This window comes from Nyctibius grandis, chromosome 8 (genome assembly GCF_013368605.1).
Source record: "Nyctibius grandis isolate bNycGra1 chromosome 8, bNycGra1.pri, whole genome shotgun sequence".
Taxonomy (NCBI): Eukaryota; Metazoa; Chordata; class Aves; order Nyctibiiformes; family Nyctibiidae; genus Nyctibius; species Nyctibius grandis.
Window position 1 is genome coordinate 12195625 of NC_090665.1, and position 14638 is coordinate 12210262.

The 14638-nt window shown below is 42.6% G+C and overlaps 1 protein-coding gene across 2 annotated transcripts in view; it reads left to right on the top strand.

The window, feature by feature from the left end:
• The window catches only part of LPP (LIM domain containing preferred translocation partner in lipoma), a 274492-nt gene extending 260316 nt beyond the window's left edge, over positions 1 to 14176 (top strand). For both annotated transcript variants that reach the window (XM_068405788.1, XM_068405790.1), the window contains 3 exons: positions 3491 to 3669; positions 6881 to 7001; positions 8815 to 14176. In XM_068405788.1, the coding sequence (XP_068261889.1) occupies positions 3491 to 3669; positions 6881 to 7001; positions 8815 to 8943 (429 nt within the window). In that variant the 3' untranslated portion in view covers positions 8944 to 14176. The remainder of the gene's footprint in view (positions 1 to 3490; positions 3670 to 6880; positions 7002 to 8814) is intronic.
• Positions 14177 to 14638: the final 462 nt, after the last annotated feature.

Below are 14638 nucleotides of genomic sequence, written 5' to 3' on the forward strand. Positions count from 1 at the left end.
CCATCCTTTTCAAGTTGGATTTGGAGACATGAGTCTCTTTAAAAAAGGAGGAGACACTGACTCCCTCTTAGCCAAAAAATATGGGAAAAGGATGGTAAACTTTCCCCTCGGCCCATGCTGGATTTGTGGCCCATATTCTTACAATGGGAATTTTACCACAACCCCTGAGGTCTGATGTTTCCTACTTGGTTCTCATCTTTCTTCTCTGTGCCTTGCTTTGGCTATCTGTGTAGCTCATGAGATGCACTCATCTCTACCTGTTGATTACAGAGAGGGCTGGCAATGGCAGCTTCGGAGAAAAGAAATAAATCAGGGCTGTTAGGGTTTTTTTCCTTCATCTTGTTTGGCTTTCTGAAGGTCTGAAAGCTCTAGGAGGTGCTAGGAGAGTTAGCTAAACTGTGAAAGAGAGCAAAATCAAGAAGCCAAACTTATAATCCTACAAGGATGGTGTTCCCATAATGTGCAGAAATACCTTTGTACAGGTTATTAGCTACTGGGGTAGCACTTAGGCATGTGGGATAACCTGATCAGAGAATCAAAGAAAACCCTGTTAGCTCCACAGGCCAAATCCTGCCTTACAGCAACCTGATGTCAAATGGGTGTGAGTCAAGGAAGCTTTCCCTTTGGCATCTTCTGGTAACACCTTGAAGAGAAGGGTCTGAGCCAGGGTTCTAGCAAGGAAAGAGGCTTAAGCAAATATCCTCCCAGACAGGGAGTGAGCTGGAGTCTGAAACTAATGACTTTGTTTTTCCTCACTGGTACAGACTTGGAAGGATGAAAAGAATAAATTTCTCAGATCTGATTTTCAGGTTGTATAGAAGGTTTAATCAGGAGTTGGTTAATTTAAAACGCTTGTCTTGCTTAGCTGTGAGAATGTCAGTGTGACAGCTGCAATTTGGGAGTGGAAGACGTGTGTTCTCTGAAGGCATAATCCAGAAGCGTGATTACCTGCTGTCCTGGTCACTGCAAAACTCCCACCAAAGTCAGCGTTAATGTGAGATGTCAGACAAGATGATTGTAATGATCCCTTGCAGTCTTAAACTCTGTGTGTCTGAAACAAGTGAGTAGGAGTTGTGTCAGATCCGTAGTGAGAGCATTTCCAGGCCACGCTGTTTGGTGTTAAATCCCTTTGCAAGATGGATTGCAGCTGCAGGTTTCTGCTCTGTTCACCGTATCAGGTAGGCTGTGCTCAGTGTTGCTGTCTGGAGCACTGTTACATAGGCTCTGGTAGCAGACCAGGGGAACTGCTTAGCAGGTCAGCCCCCAACATATAGGTAAGCTGTGAAACTCCCGGCCATGTTGTGGGTCCTCAATGTTTATCAGAATTCAAAAAGCGATCAGGAAAGTTCATGGGAGAAACATTCGCTTGAGGTGAAGTATGGAGAAGCTGAGCTCTGGCTCAGGAAGTCCCTAAGCCAGAAATCTGTGGAGGCTGGCAGCATATCCGAAGGAACTGCTGTGTTTTGCTTGCCCTGTTCTCTTACCTTGGCCTCCGTTGTTGGCAACTGTTAGAAACGAAGCAAGCAGTGACTTGGTGAGGCAAACGCTCCGTACCTGCACACATTCAGAAGGTGTCATAGCACATGCCTTACGAGTGGCACAATCTTCCATTGGTATCTGCAGGTACGCTGCATTCCTTCCTTGGCAATACAGAGCACAGCATAGATGCGGACTGAGATGATATGATCTGCTTATGCAAAGCAAAATGGTAAATTTGCCAGGTTATTTCTCAAAGAAGAAAATCATTGGCCTTGCTTTTTCTGGCATACCAGCTACTGTTATAACGATGATGATGGTGACAGCAACCAGACAGAAAGGCCAGCAATAATTCTTTCCTGTCGATTATTACAAGGCATAAAGCAAAATCCAGTCTGAAACCAGCACTAGTCTGGCTGTGCTCTCTCTACAGATGTGTTAGGCAGTTCTCATACGGCGTGAAATTTAGGACTTCTCATATCGACCTTTCCAAAAACAATCCTTTTGATCTTCTGATATGAACCTGTGTATTTCTAGGTTTGTATCTTATCCATGACTTGCAGCCCAGAGATAACATGCAATAGCAAATATGTGAGCATAGAAGTAACCTCTCTGAGCTCCTGGGTGATTCATCTCCTGACAATACATTTTGGCTGCACATGTAAGGGCTGGATCTTGCCCCTGAGAATATTGGCTCAAAGAAGCAGTAACAATGCGGTCAGTCAAAGCACTGCTTTCACTGGGAATTTTGTTGCATGAGGAAGCAGAACTTTAGCCTTCCTGTGTTTGTCAACATGATCTGCCTTCCAGCGGATTTTTATATTTCTGTCCTATTAGATTTTTTTCCTTTTTCCCCCCTCCTTATTTCTGTCTATCTTAATCATAACCAATATTGTAATCATAGACTGTCTACCTCATCCAAGATGCAAACATTGGTTGATAACATTATTTGATAACTCCAGATGCATCAAGCAAGAGTAGTGAGTGAAGTTCACTTTCCCAAAGTCCAGTGAAATGACCCAAATCATTGCCACAGATTTATTGTTTCCATCTGTCTACGTGGGTTGCATCCTCCATTCATGGCATGTGTCTTTAAGGTGCTTGGTTTGAAAGGGTAAGTTGCACAGCTGGTGTCAGAAGGGCTGTTGTGCCTCACAGACAACTATCTGAAGGAAAATTGTGTTGGTGTTTCTATAACTGACTATGTAAAGGTGAGTGAGGGTTGAAATGAGATGAATCATTCAATGGGCCCCACTTGAAAGGTGGGGGTTTTTTTGCTCCAGTGCTTCAGGAGCAGGCCTGTATGTAAAACCTGCGTGGCAAGGATCATGGCCTTAGAGCTGGCATTTCACAGTCATTATCTCTAACATCATGGTCCAGAGATAAATAAACAGTTTAAGTCACCCTGAGCTCCTTGTCCTTGCGATGCTTTCATTGCAGACACTGCTTTGTTCTCTCCCCAGACTCAACAGTAGTCTCTCTGATGGGAGAGGAAGATCAAGATTTTCTTACAAGGCAGATAAAGATCCTTTATGGGAACTGTATTAGCAGAGCAGTTGGGGGGGGTCTCTGTGTAGCCCCAGGAGTTTGAGCTTCAGCTTTGCACTGCACATTGTGGAGGTTGTCACTAATCAACTCAGTTGCAAAAGGTCGTTCAGACTGGGCAGTCCAGAGGCAAAAACCCAGGAGCGCAGGCTGCATAACTCCCTCCTGTGCTCTTGCCTACAGAAGCTGCAACATCTCAGATACACCCACCTGATGGGCCATCTCTGATCATTTATCAGAGCTGCTGAGAGAAGCCTCTGGTTTATGTTCTCACACTGTACTAAAGACTTGACCCAGGCCCTGTGCTGTTGTCATACTCTTTGTTGACTGTACTGTGCTTATCTAGAAGTAAGTAAAAGAAAGCCCCTAAAGCGTCTAAGTGGACCAGCAGCAGCCTCCAACCCAACTGAGCTTTGTAAATGTCCTGCTGAGATGGTGCTCACATCTGCTGTGTATGTTTTGTTTGCAGAACACGCTGGAACAATGCAGCGTCTGTGCAAAGCCCATCATGGAAAGGATCCTCCGAGCCACCGGGAAGGCCTACCATCCCCACTGTTTCACCTGTGTGATGTGCCATCGCAGCCTGGATGGGATCCCCTTCACCGTGGATGCTGGTGGGAACATCCACTGCATCGAGGATTTCCATAAGTATGGCCCCAAGCTGCTCTCAGTGGCTTTGCTTATTGGCTTTCTCTTTTGTCTCTAAAAGTCCTCCTTTTTAATTCTGAGTGTCCAAAAAGATCTGAACCCTCTGCCACTTCCTCCCAGGGCTCTTAAATAGTAGGCAAAGCTTTACTCCAAGCAAGCACACCATAGCATGCAAGATTAATTGATTAGGGGCTGGTGCTGCTTAATCTTGGTTTTGCTTAGATCTGAATTTACGGATAACCTTTGTGTTCCTCTGTTTTAAACCTCTGCATTCCCCCCTGCCTTCCCCTGCATCAGCATGTGCACATTTCTCCTCACTGCCTGTACCTTCACTTCCACATTGGCATCTCCCCCCTTCTTCCACCGAGCAATTAAGAGAGGTCCTGTACTGTTGCACTCTGCAGGTGTTTGCTTACCGGCTAGGGGGATCTAGGCGGCCACAGGATGCTCACAGCTCCTCTTGTTTCTAGTTGCTAATTAGCTTTTTAAAGCTGCTAAAAATACAGCCCTGGTAATAATTTATAGTGAAACTGCTATTTAAAGTAAGTTGAAAGGTGTAGTTGCAAGTAGTTTCTGTCACTGCCATGCTACCACCCCCATCATCACCGCTCATCTGGAGAAGACAGGTAGATATAATCAGAGCACAAATGTTTCCCCTATATGGAAAAGACAGACACATTACACCCCTCAATTAAAAGAGGAAATCAATACTGACAAATGTGAGTTTACATCTCAACCATTTATCTCTTAATTTCTAAGGGGGTAGACTTAATTAGAGCCTCAAGACATCAGTGTGTGGGCCTGAAAGCTCAAAGAAGCAGGCTGACTTGACAGAAAGGGAAGCAGCCACGATCAACTGGCACGTTAAAATCCAATGTGAGGATGTTCCCTGTAGCTCAGATAGGCTGGGTTAATTGGCAGCCGCTGTGTTGCCTTGCTTTTCTGTGCCAGCAGCTGTGTGTAAGGTAAAATTTGGTCCTGAGCACAGGCCCAACAGAAGTCTTACACACCACTCAGGCTCCTGAAGAGTTTCCCTCACACTCACATATGATTTGGAGACTGCTTCTTCCCCAAGCCCCGCAGGCCAAGGGCTCACATGCCTTCAGGAGAAAGGTTGGCAGCAAGAGCTGATGTCCCATGTTGAAGTCTTTTGGCAGTGACTGGATCTGGACTTCAGGGCTCTGAAAGTATGTAGTGGGAGGCTGTCAGTTCAAGGAAAGGGCACAAAATTGTTGAGTGAAAGATTGAGGGGAAGATGATGGGAATAGCACGAGGCCCAGTGTGACACTCAGAATGTCTTTGGCCAACCACGCATTTAGCAGCACTTCAGCCAGCTCGGTTTTAATTTATAGAATTATAGAATAGTTTGGGTTGGAAGGGACCTTGAAAGGTCATCTAGTCCAACCCCCCTGCAACTGATCAGGGGTGACACATTGTTCTGGTCTGGAGGTCGTGCTCTGCATCTTGTACATCCTCTTGACAACAAACCATACCTGATGCTCACACTGTCGCACAGCTACCTCCTGAGCTTGGGCCCTGCAGTAGCACATCCACATCCCCTGAAATCTTCAGGAGTCATCTCTGGGTCCTGGGACTTAGTATTTGGCTCATAATGAATTACTCATAGTGGCCTGGACAGAGAAATGTTGAAGTATTTTTAAGCATTACGTTTGAGCTAAATGGCACAAGGAAGCGCCTGCATGAAGCAGCATATAATTAACGGCGATTACAGCTCCGGTCATATCATGATCCATTTAAGTTATTTTTCAGAGCGCTTGCTATAGTCACGGTTTAATTCATTTTTTTGTTAGATCACAGCTACATAGACATCTTTCATCTGCTGCCAGTGAAATTAATATTTTTTCTTTATTCCTAGTGCAGATAGATTTTTTTTTTTTTTTTTTCCTAAGCTAGTTAATTATGAGGTGGTTCATGTGACAGGCTGAGTGGCAGAGTCAATCTTTCCTAGGCATTTCAGAAGAGACGGGCCCTTGATCTCCTCATGTTCTGATGTTTGCCATAAGCATTGCCCTCTGTCACTCCATAGCATGTGACCCCGGCTCTCATTACATGGCAGCAGATTCTGTGGGTACAGGTTTCTTTTTTTGTGAGCAGAATTTGCAGCCAGGGAATTGGTACCCATAGGTTTTGAACCAAAACAGCAAATAATGATTCGCCACAGGCTAAATGTTCTCAAGCATCCCCACCTGCCTGGGAGCAGAGATGGCCACTTCTCATGGGCAACTGGGGGGAGCAAAACCAGAGCTAATACAGAATGTATGTGAATTAGCCAGAAGAGCATACGGTCGGCAGTATAAGGGGAAAAAGAAAGGTCTGTGCTCCTCTTGATCCCTGAGCTGACCAAGCCAGCTGATTCAAGCCAGTCCCTTCACACAGTGAGTGATTGTCACTGTACAACTCTGACTCAGGCTGACTGTGGAATAGAGCGCATTTGGTGTCTCTGCACCCAGGCCTGTTCCCTTTTCAGCCTAGGCAATCCGCTAATCGATAAGTGAGAGTTGGTTTTAGCTAGAAAACGCAGCTAATCAGAATTGCCCTGATGCTTCTTGTTTGAGAACGAGCGCAGCCAGGAGTGCGCTCCTGTATGCATAAGTGGGAAAGATGGCTCGGAAGTTTAAAATGGATGGGATAAAACTCAACAAGTTAGTGTAGTGTGAGGCAAATCTTTTTACCATCTCTATTATGACTTTTTACCTATTTGTTCAAATCTCCAAATTTTAATATTTTGATTTTTTTTTTTTTTCCAAGAGATGCGCTTGAAGCAGATCCTGGTCATCTTTCTAACCTTAGGACTTGCATGGACTTTCTTAGTTAGGCTGGGGGTTGAGCGTGAGGGTTGCAGCAGTACATAGGTTCACGATCGTGGGTCATTCAACAGGCATTTTTGTAGTTAACTAGGGCAAGCAGAATATGCTTTGCTGCCTGTCAGATATTCTTGAAGTCCTCTCCTAATAGAGGAGCTCCTAAGCTCTTTAATATCCTGCAAGCCTGAAATTGCATTTTAAGACTGAAGTGCTCCTTCCTGCCTTCTTTCCAAGGAGGCAGCTGTGCAAAGCTGCAAACCATGACATATGTATATGTACACGTGTGTGTGTTTGTACAAATGCACACATTTCTGGCTTGCTGGTGCACTTAACAAAAGTTTCACTCTGAGTTTGAGGATGACTGGGACTGTCTCTTCTTTCTTCAGGAAATTTGCACCAAGGTGTTCAGTGTGTAAGGAGCCCATCATGCCAGCCCCAGGACAAGAGGAGACTGTACGCATTGTCGCCTTGGATCGTGACTTCCATGTCCAGTGCTACCGGTGTGAGGTTAGTATTCTAATCACGTGAAGGACAGAAAGCAATGGTTGGCTTAATTTAATCACCACCTCATGTTATACACACGACAGGCATACCCTGTTGTAACACTGGGTCTGCAATCAAATTACTTCATTGGCTTCAGCATGCAAAGAATATTTTCTCATTTATATCAGTGCAAATGAGAAGAAAATCAGGTCCCTTGTTTATAACAGGTTCATTAGGAGAGCAAGAGAATGTGACTCAGGTAATTAGGGCTTAATACTTGAGAACATCATAAATCATAGCTTGGACACAAACGTTGCTCATGTTTATGTTCTTAAAATGAAATCTAATGCATGTTAGAATTTGAGCAAGATTGTACAGGAAACTCAACATATGGCTCTGAGTTGAAGAATTTTAATGGACACATAAACATGATCATTCTTGTTTTGTGCAATGCTTTTTGTGCTACTTTCTTCAGTTTCATTATGCACTTCATATAATTTTGATGGTAAGAATCTGCAGACAGAGAAGAAAAATCACCGTAAAGCAATTAACATGTGAGAACAGCTGTGTTAGAGAACCTTCAAGAATTTGTCAATGCAAGTGTTAGTTGTTAGATAATACATCTGCCAGATGGCAGGGTAAGAAAATAAGACCAAATGTATTTCTTATTACAGTTACAAGTTTTAATAACTTTAACCAGAAAGAAGGATGGACTAAGGCTTAAAGGTCTAGACTGAGACTTGAGGCATCTGGTTCACTTCTCAATCTGATGCTGGCTTCCAGGTTACATATCAGCCCATTACTTAAGCCCAGCTTTTTAAAGACGCTGGGGAATTCCTACATTATGTTTTGTAGAGCCTAATTCATCATACTAATTCATCATGTCCCCGTACTGGCTGCTGAGATACCTAGGCTTCACACACATGAATGTCAGAAGTAGATGTAATGGAGAGCACAGGACACAGATGCTCACTTGGCCTTGATCTCCATGTGCCTCAACTATCTCAAAAGGAACTACAATGATAGTCCTCTTTCCACCACTTGCATGCCAGGTGTATCTACAAACACAGATTTATGATGAAGAGGCATGGCCTCTAAACAAGCCGTAATCCACTCCCCACAGCTCCATCAGCAGTCTTTGGACAAGTGATTGCCTGATCACACAGTTGAGGCACAATTCCCAACTTTCCTAGCAGCTATACTTAGCCTTACATACTTAAGAGGCTGAGGTCTCTGGAGCAGGTTTTTGGGCCTTTTGGTGGGGTTTCCATGTGCCTGTCTCGGTGACATCCTCCTTTCAGGCACAACCTTTTTGGGCCAATTGCAATACAAACACACGTGGCAGATCTGGTAAGGGGAGACAGGCAGGGAGTTTGCTTAGCTGTCACCCCTGAAATGGATGCTATAGTTTTGTGGCATTAACTCTTCCAAAGGAGATTACCTGTAGTCAGATATTGGTACCAAACTTCCTTCCCAGTTATGCTTCTTTTTTATCCTTTTTTGTATTAATAAATATGTGCTTAAGTTTGATGTTTTCTCCAGTGCTAAAGACCTTTCCTGCCTCAGAAATGTGAAGGGAATAATCTCCTTTTATTTTCAATTGGATTAAATTCAGCAGAGAGCTTGGGAACCCATCTTCTCTGCAGCATTGTCTCTTATCAGGAAATGGCTTAATCATGAAAGACATCACATACCTCAGCTTCATGCTTTACGCTGACTCAGGCTGGATCCTATTACAAGGTGGAGAGTGAGGAGAGAGTTTTTTTGACTAATAGATTCTTCGGTTAATCGTTCTTCTTTCTTATTTACTTTGCTCTTCTGTTTGCTTATTTTGTAGGACTGTGGTGGCCTCCTGTCTGAAGGGGACAATCAGGGCTGTTACCCTCTGGATGGGCACATCCTTTGCAAGACCTGCAACTCTGCTCGGATCCAGGCTCTGACTGCCAAGGCCAGCACTGATCTCTGAGTATCAACTGTGACCCTCCCCAGGATGCCCGTTGGGGGATATTGCACAAGCTTTGCATGATTTCTTTCCAGCCTAGGGTCTGAATCTCTGTTTAAAAAAAAAAAAAAAAAAAAAGTAAAACTGGAAGGCCTTGGAACAAGAGGGCAGTTCGAGAGGCCATGTTCAGACTGCCCATGACAGGCACCTGATTTAGACCTGACTTTTCAGGAGGGCAGTGAGTCAGACCACCTGCTGTCTCTGCAGCTGATGGAGATAAGTGGTCACAGCACCTAAGTTATCTGCTTGTAGAAGGAGGTCTGAACATGGTCCTAACTATATTTCTGTGTTTGATTCCTGCTCTTAAGAAGTACATGAAGGTAGAAGGTGAAAGATGGCTGAGCTAGTTCTTTCTCCCAAGTTATTTCGAGAACCTGATCAGCTCTCATTGAAGTCATGAGGAGCTTCCTTTTGACCTTAATAGGATCTGGATCGCCAGCAGAAGTAGCTCCACTGCCCTAGAAGGTGTGAGAGCAGACCCAGTGCTCCTCGCATCACAACACAAACAATGCAACTTCCAACTATACTGCACCTAAGAGTGTAGGTGTGACCTTGTATCCTTGGGACACAGATTTGTTATCTCTATCTTTTGTCTGAGGCCCTTACTTGTCTCCATTCCCTTCCAGTTCAATAGGGTTTTTTCTTTTTCTTATGAAATTATATTTTGCTATTGCATAAATTTATTCAGTAGTGATGCTTCCAATTCACAATGTATGAGCAATCACAGAAAGATGTGAGCTTGCACACACTATACACTACACACACACACACACACACACACAATGTGCTTTTGATTTACCAGAGGTATAAGCCAATCATGTCCATTGAGAAGGTCTTTTAGGGATGTGGGGCTGGAAACACATCTTTAAAATCCCAGTGGTTAAAAAAAGAAATTTACTACATAGAACTGCAGTGTAAAGCGATGCTCAAAAAAATCTTATGCCACTCTTTCACACACCCCAATCTAGTGGGACCACTGGCGGTGTTGGTTTCTGAGTAGATATTTAAGCAATAGAGCCTTGTTCCATCTCCTGTTTATTGCAACGGGAGAATTTTCCTTCAGCTGTAACAGGGATTGAATCAGGCCTTGGGATATACATTTCTCTGATGTTAACATGCATGATCTGGAGTTCTCATTAAAAAAAAATAAGGCTCTTATTTCAACAACAGCAAAAAGGATGCTCCTAAATACATGCTGTTGTTCAATTTTTATCCTAAGAAAGCTGAAGAAGGTATTAAACCCTTCTCTATGCCATTCCAAAAAGTAAGCATTTGGTTTTCCTCTTTCATTTTCATCCCAGCTGCTTATAACTTCTTTCTGGTGAAATGTCATTGCAGAAGAGTGCTGGGCCAGCAGCAGCAGCATTTTCATCTTCGGTCCAGAATTAATACATATGCCAATGTAAATAAAAGCTGGGCACAGATAATCTTCTTTTTCTCATGTTGGTGGTTTGTTTTTTTTTTTTTAGTTTGGTTAATTAAAAAAAAAAAAATTCCACAGCACTCTGAGCAGCTATAATATTCGTGTTCATGAAACCCATAATAACTAAGGTGCAAATTGCATAGTGAGGGAGTAATTTTCATATCACTGAATTGACATTAATATCTTATTTGCAGATGTAATCAAATACCTTTCTTTGCACTTAACAAATTAAGAAGCAGAACTGAAATGGTTGCAGGCTGATTGACCATATAAGTGACAAACTGGCACTTTTCAAGAGTAAGTTATAAGAATTTTTTTCATGCATCCACTGAAAAACAATAAGAATGTGGTGCTTTCATCTTTATTCTCTATAACAGAAGCCTGATGTAATTATACCCACTAATGCTGAAAAGAAAAGTTAGATGAGCTAGACTGATAGGAAACAAAGAGGAAAAATTGAGATACTCACTGCAGCTCCTGCAAATGGTGCGTTTCCTTTCAGTTTAGCGCTAACCTTTATGGAAGAGCGCTGTGAAATTTAATAGCTTTAGCTGTATACAGTAGATTCAAATACAGAAATACCAGTCTGAAACCTCTGGTCCTTATGTGGTTTATATGTTGGCAAACTCGACCAGTGTCAGGGAGGAGTCCCAAAATTCACAGCTCAGAATAAATCCTTCTTTGTAGAAGGGGGTGGCATCATTAAGCAAAAGAAATTGTTCTCCACCATAGTGGCTGTGCTGAAGCAGTTTGCCTTTTTATACTAGATTTCTGCCCTGGCCTTCAAGAATTTTACTGCCTCAGACGTAAACAGATTTTTTTGCACTTTGATTCCTGCCAGGTTCCATCTGGGCTCCTGCTCCCTGAACTGTGGCACGTAAGGTACTTCTGAGCTCGCTTCTTTACACGCAGTCTGCACCACCACCGACCGGTCAAAAAAACCTTGCAACTATTGAGCAAATCCATTTTGAACTAACCCTACAAAAACACGGGAGGTCAGAGCTGGGATTGCTAACACCATTGTATCCCTGTGGAGGATTTTACATCTCTGCAAGCACAGGGGAGGATGTGGTGCACTCTGGTGCAGAATAAGCCATTCATCAGGCAGCAAACGTAGCTCTGATCTTCCTTATTCTTGTTAGTATTAAATCAAGTGGCTGATGAGACTCTCCTGAATAACACTGGGGTAATTGATGGAAATGAGCTATTGTGCCTTCCTGCAGAACCTGGCATAGACTAAGGAGGACCAAAGTCCAGAGCCTTTGGGCTTTTTATGGCCCTGCCACAGGGTGGACTTGAGGAAGTCATATGACTTCTCATCTTCTGCCCTCTGCACAAGAGGGCTTCTTTCCAACTTCCCAGGGATGTAATGGGAATTAAACTAATCACAGATTGACCCAAACTACTGATTTTTGGAGTTCTGTCTTCTCTTTCCAGAAAAGTTTGCTGGTATGTAGGTTTGGGATTCCAGCCCATTTCAAAGCTAACGGCCAGCCAGGCCATGTAGATCTGAATCCTCTGTGTTATTAGGGTGCTGTGGTGAGTTGGGCTGGCATGCAGGGAGGTGAGAGCCAAACTTTTCAACCATTTAAATTCTCCATGGATGGAAGATGTTTGACAAAGATTGAGTAGTGTTGATATTTGAGGTACTGAGGCTAATTTCTAAACCTGACACATCTGGGCGAAGCTGCTATCATGCTTTTGTTTTCACCCCTGAAACACCAAAGCCATGTGCCTGTTGGGAGGAGTGAGTGTCCAAAATGCTCTTCTTTATTTTCTGTAATGCTTGTGGTTTGGGCTTCTAAAATTGCTATAAATATATTTGGAAGATATTGCATAAATGTATGTACATCACAGAGGCTCTCATCATCTGTGTGTGTATGGAAATCTCCCCTCTGATGATTCAGGATTTAATTAGGAAATACTGGTGGACTTATCTCAACTGCACTGCAGTTAAGAACTGCTGGGATATTGCTTCATCACAATATTTATCACATATTTATAATATATCGTGTTTTATCTGTTCCAAAGAAGGAGTCTTTTTGCCAAAGAGACCTTGCTTTTCTTAAGGTGCACTTCTTAGCGATGATAAAAATTCATGTCATCTGTGGCTGTAGTACTGTCCAAACTGTTCCTTTCAGAAAGAATTGGAAGATCACACAGACAATTCTGTTCAAGTCTGCAGTTTTTGCTTATGTTGCTTTGCCTTTGTCTAGCATTTGTTGGCAAGTAGGGCCTGATCCCATGATTTGTGTGGCCAGACAGGGCCCAGGAGGATCCAGGATCAGGTTCTAATTTAGCAAAATATTTAAGCCCATGGGGTTTGTTTGAGCACAGTCTTAAAGCCATTGCATGGTGTGACATAAGCCATGGGTCTACAGTCATTAATACCAGACTGATTCTGTGTCACCCAGTCATACAGATTTGATCTGGGTAGGATGTGGGCACAGTCAAATTTCTGTCGAATTACCCAGAACACATGAAATGGCTCCTGTGTCGCCCTTACACCAACTGCAGGAGGGCACCCAGAGCTTTATCCAACGTAAAATTGGGCAATAGGAGGATGAGTTATTACAAGATCAGTGCTCTGTGTCCGGTGGCTGTGGCACTTTCCATATGTCACAAGTAGCCCTACAGCCAGATTTACTGTATCTTTGAACCATGGCTTTAAAACTGTCTACTTAAACTTTCACCAGAAGATTGGGTTGCCTTGGTTACAGCCCAATCCTTAAGCATATCCCCAAGGCTAACACTAGTATTTTGTGAATGTGATGGTTTTATTGTCACTTATTTTAATCATTGCCTGAACGTTGCTTTTAAAAACAGAAAGCAACACCGTTGCCTTAGCCTATCAGATAATGCACCTTTAATTTTGTTTTTGTTGTTTTAATATTTTAATTCTTAGATTTTTATCACAGCTGTGAAACACTTGGGTAATAACTTAATCATAGAGGTGTGGGAGTACCAAAGTGTTTATTATAGTGAACTCTACATAATAGCCTTCATCCTGACAGCAGGAGCGAGACTTTCATGAGACACAGGCCTTAAGCTGACTTTCTGCTTATCAGCAAAATGTGCCTGAGAAGAATGAGAAAAAAGTGTCTTTCAGAGAAATGGTGTTTGTTGAAGAGAACATGCAACAAGTCATACTGAAATCTCTTTGGACCTGTTACAGGTGCTGCCTGGCTATGGTCAGCCAAGCCTAGCTTAGGTTTGATAAATGCTGGTTCCTTCTGATTTTGAGAAAGTCCAGCAGACAAGGGATAATAGGACCCAAGAGAAGGTCCTTGAGGGAAATCCTGTGTCTTTGCCCTCCTTCAGCATCATAGAGAAATGGTGCTTCAGCTGAATGTCTCAGAAAGAATTTGAGTTTGTTACTGTTTTCTGTTGATATCTGGTTCCTGCAGTTGGTTCGTCATGTTGATTTGCTGTTTGTTCACCAAGTTGGGTTGACTATATCTCATATAGACGTCAATACTGTAAGTCAGGACTATTGGAGCGAGACGTGCCGAAGAATCACTGTAGTGAAATTCGCATGACACTAGTGATGGTGATTGAGGGTTTGTTGCCAAAGGATAGCAGGAACTACTTAGGACTGTCTAGAGGTTAGTAAAGCACAAACTAAGAGAGAGCTGTGAGAACACTATTTCCAGTTACAGCTGGTCACAATTTTTACACTAAATTATGTGATGTCAGAAGGACCTTTTTTTAAATGAGAAATTCTCTCTTTTTGCAATGTTATCCACAACAGCTTTTTTTCCTTGCTATAATAATTAAAACCATATTGATTTTATCTAAATAAATTTCAGAATTGTTAACAAACATTTTCATTTCTCAAAAACCCATGTCGTCTTTCTCAGGTTTTTGTAGTTCTTGGGTTTCTTCTGCTGGTAAATTAAAGTTTCTGTGATGATTTTGAAAACTTCTTTGGATAAAAATTCTGTTTAAAAACAAGCACATGTCTTCTTGAAAAATGGTTCAATATTGGACCTGGTGACATAAAAAAAGCTTTGAAACTTTTCACAAGATTTTTTTCCCCTATTTTTAACTAGTTTTGCTAACTTTGAAGTCAGTTTCCTTTGTTAGAACAATCCAAATAATGTGACTCTTCTTAAAATAACAGTGTTACGTCTGTTGGGTTCATTTTTCTTTCCCGTCTTAAAGCCATGGAGGAGCTGGCTATGTGGAGTGCCAGGGTCTTTTTCTGTGGCAATTGCAATTTTCTTCTTTGGGGTT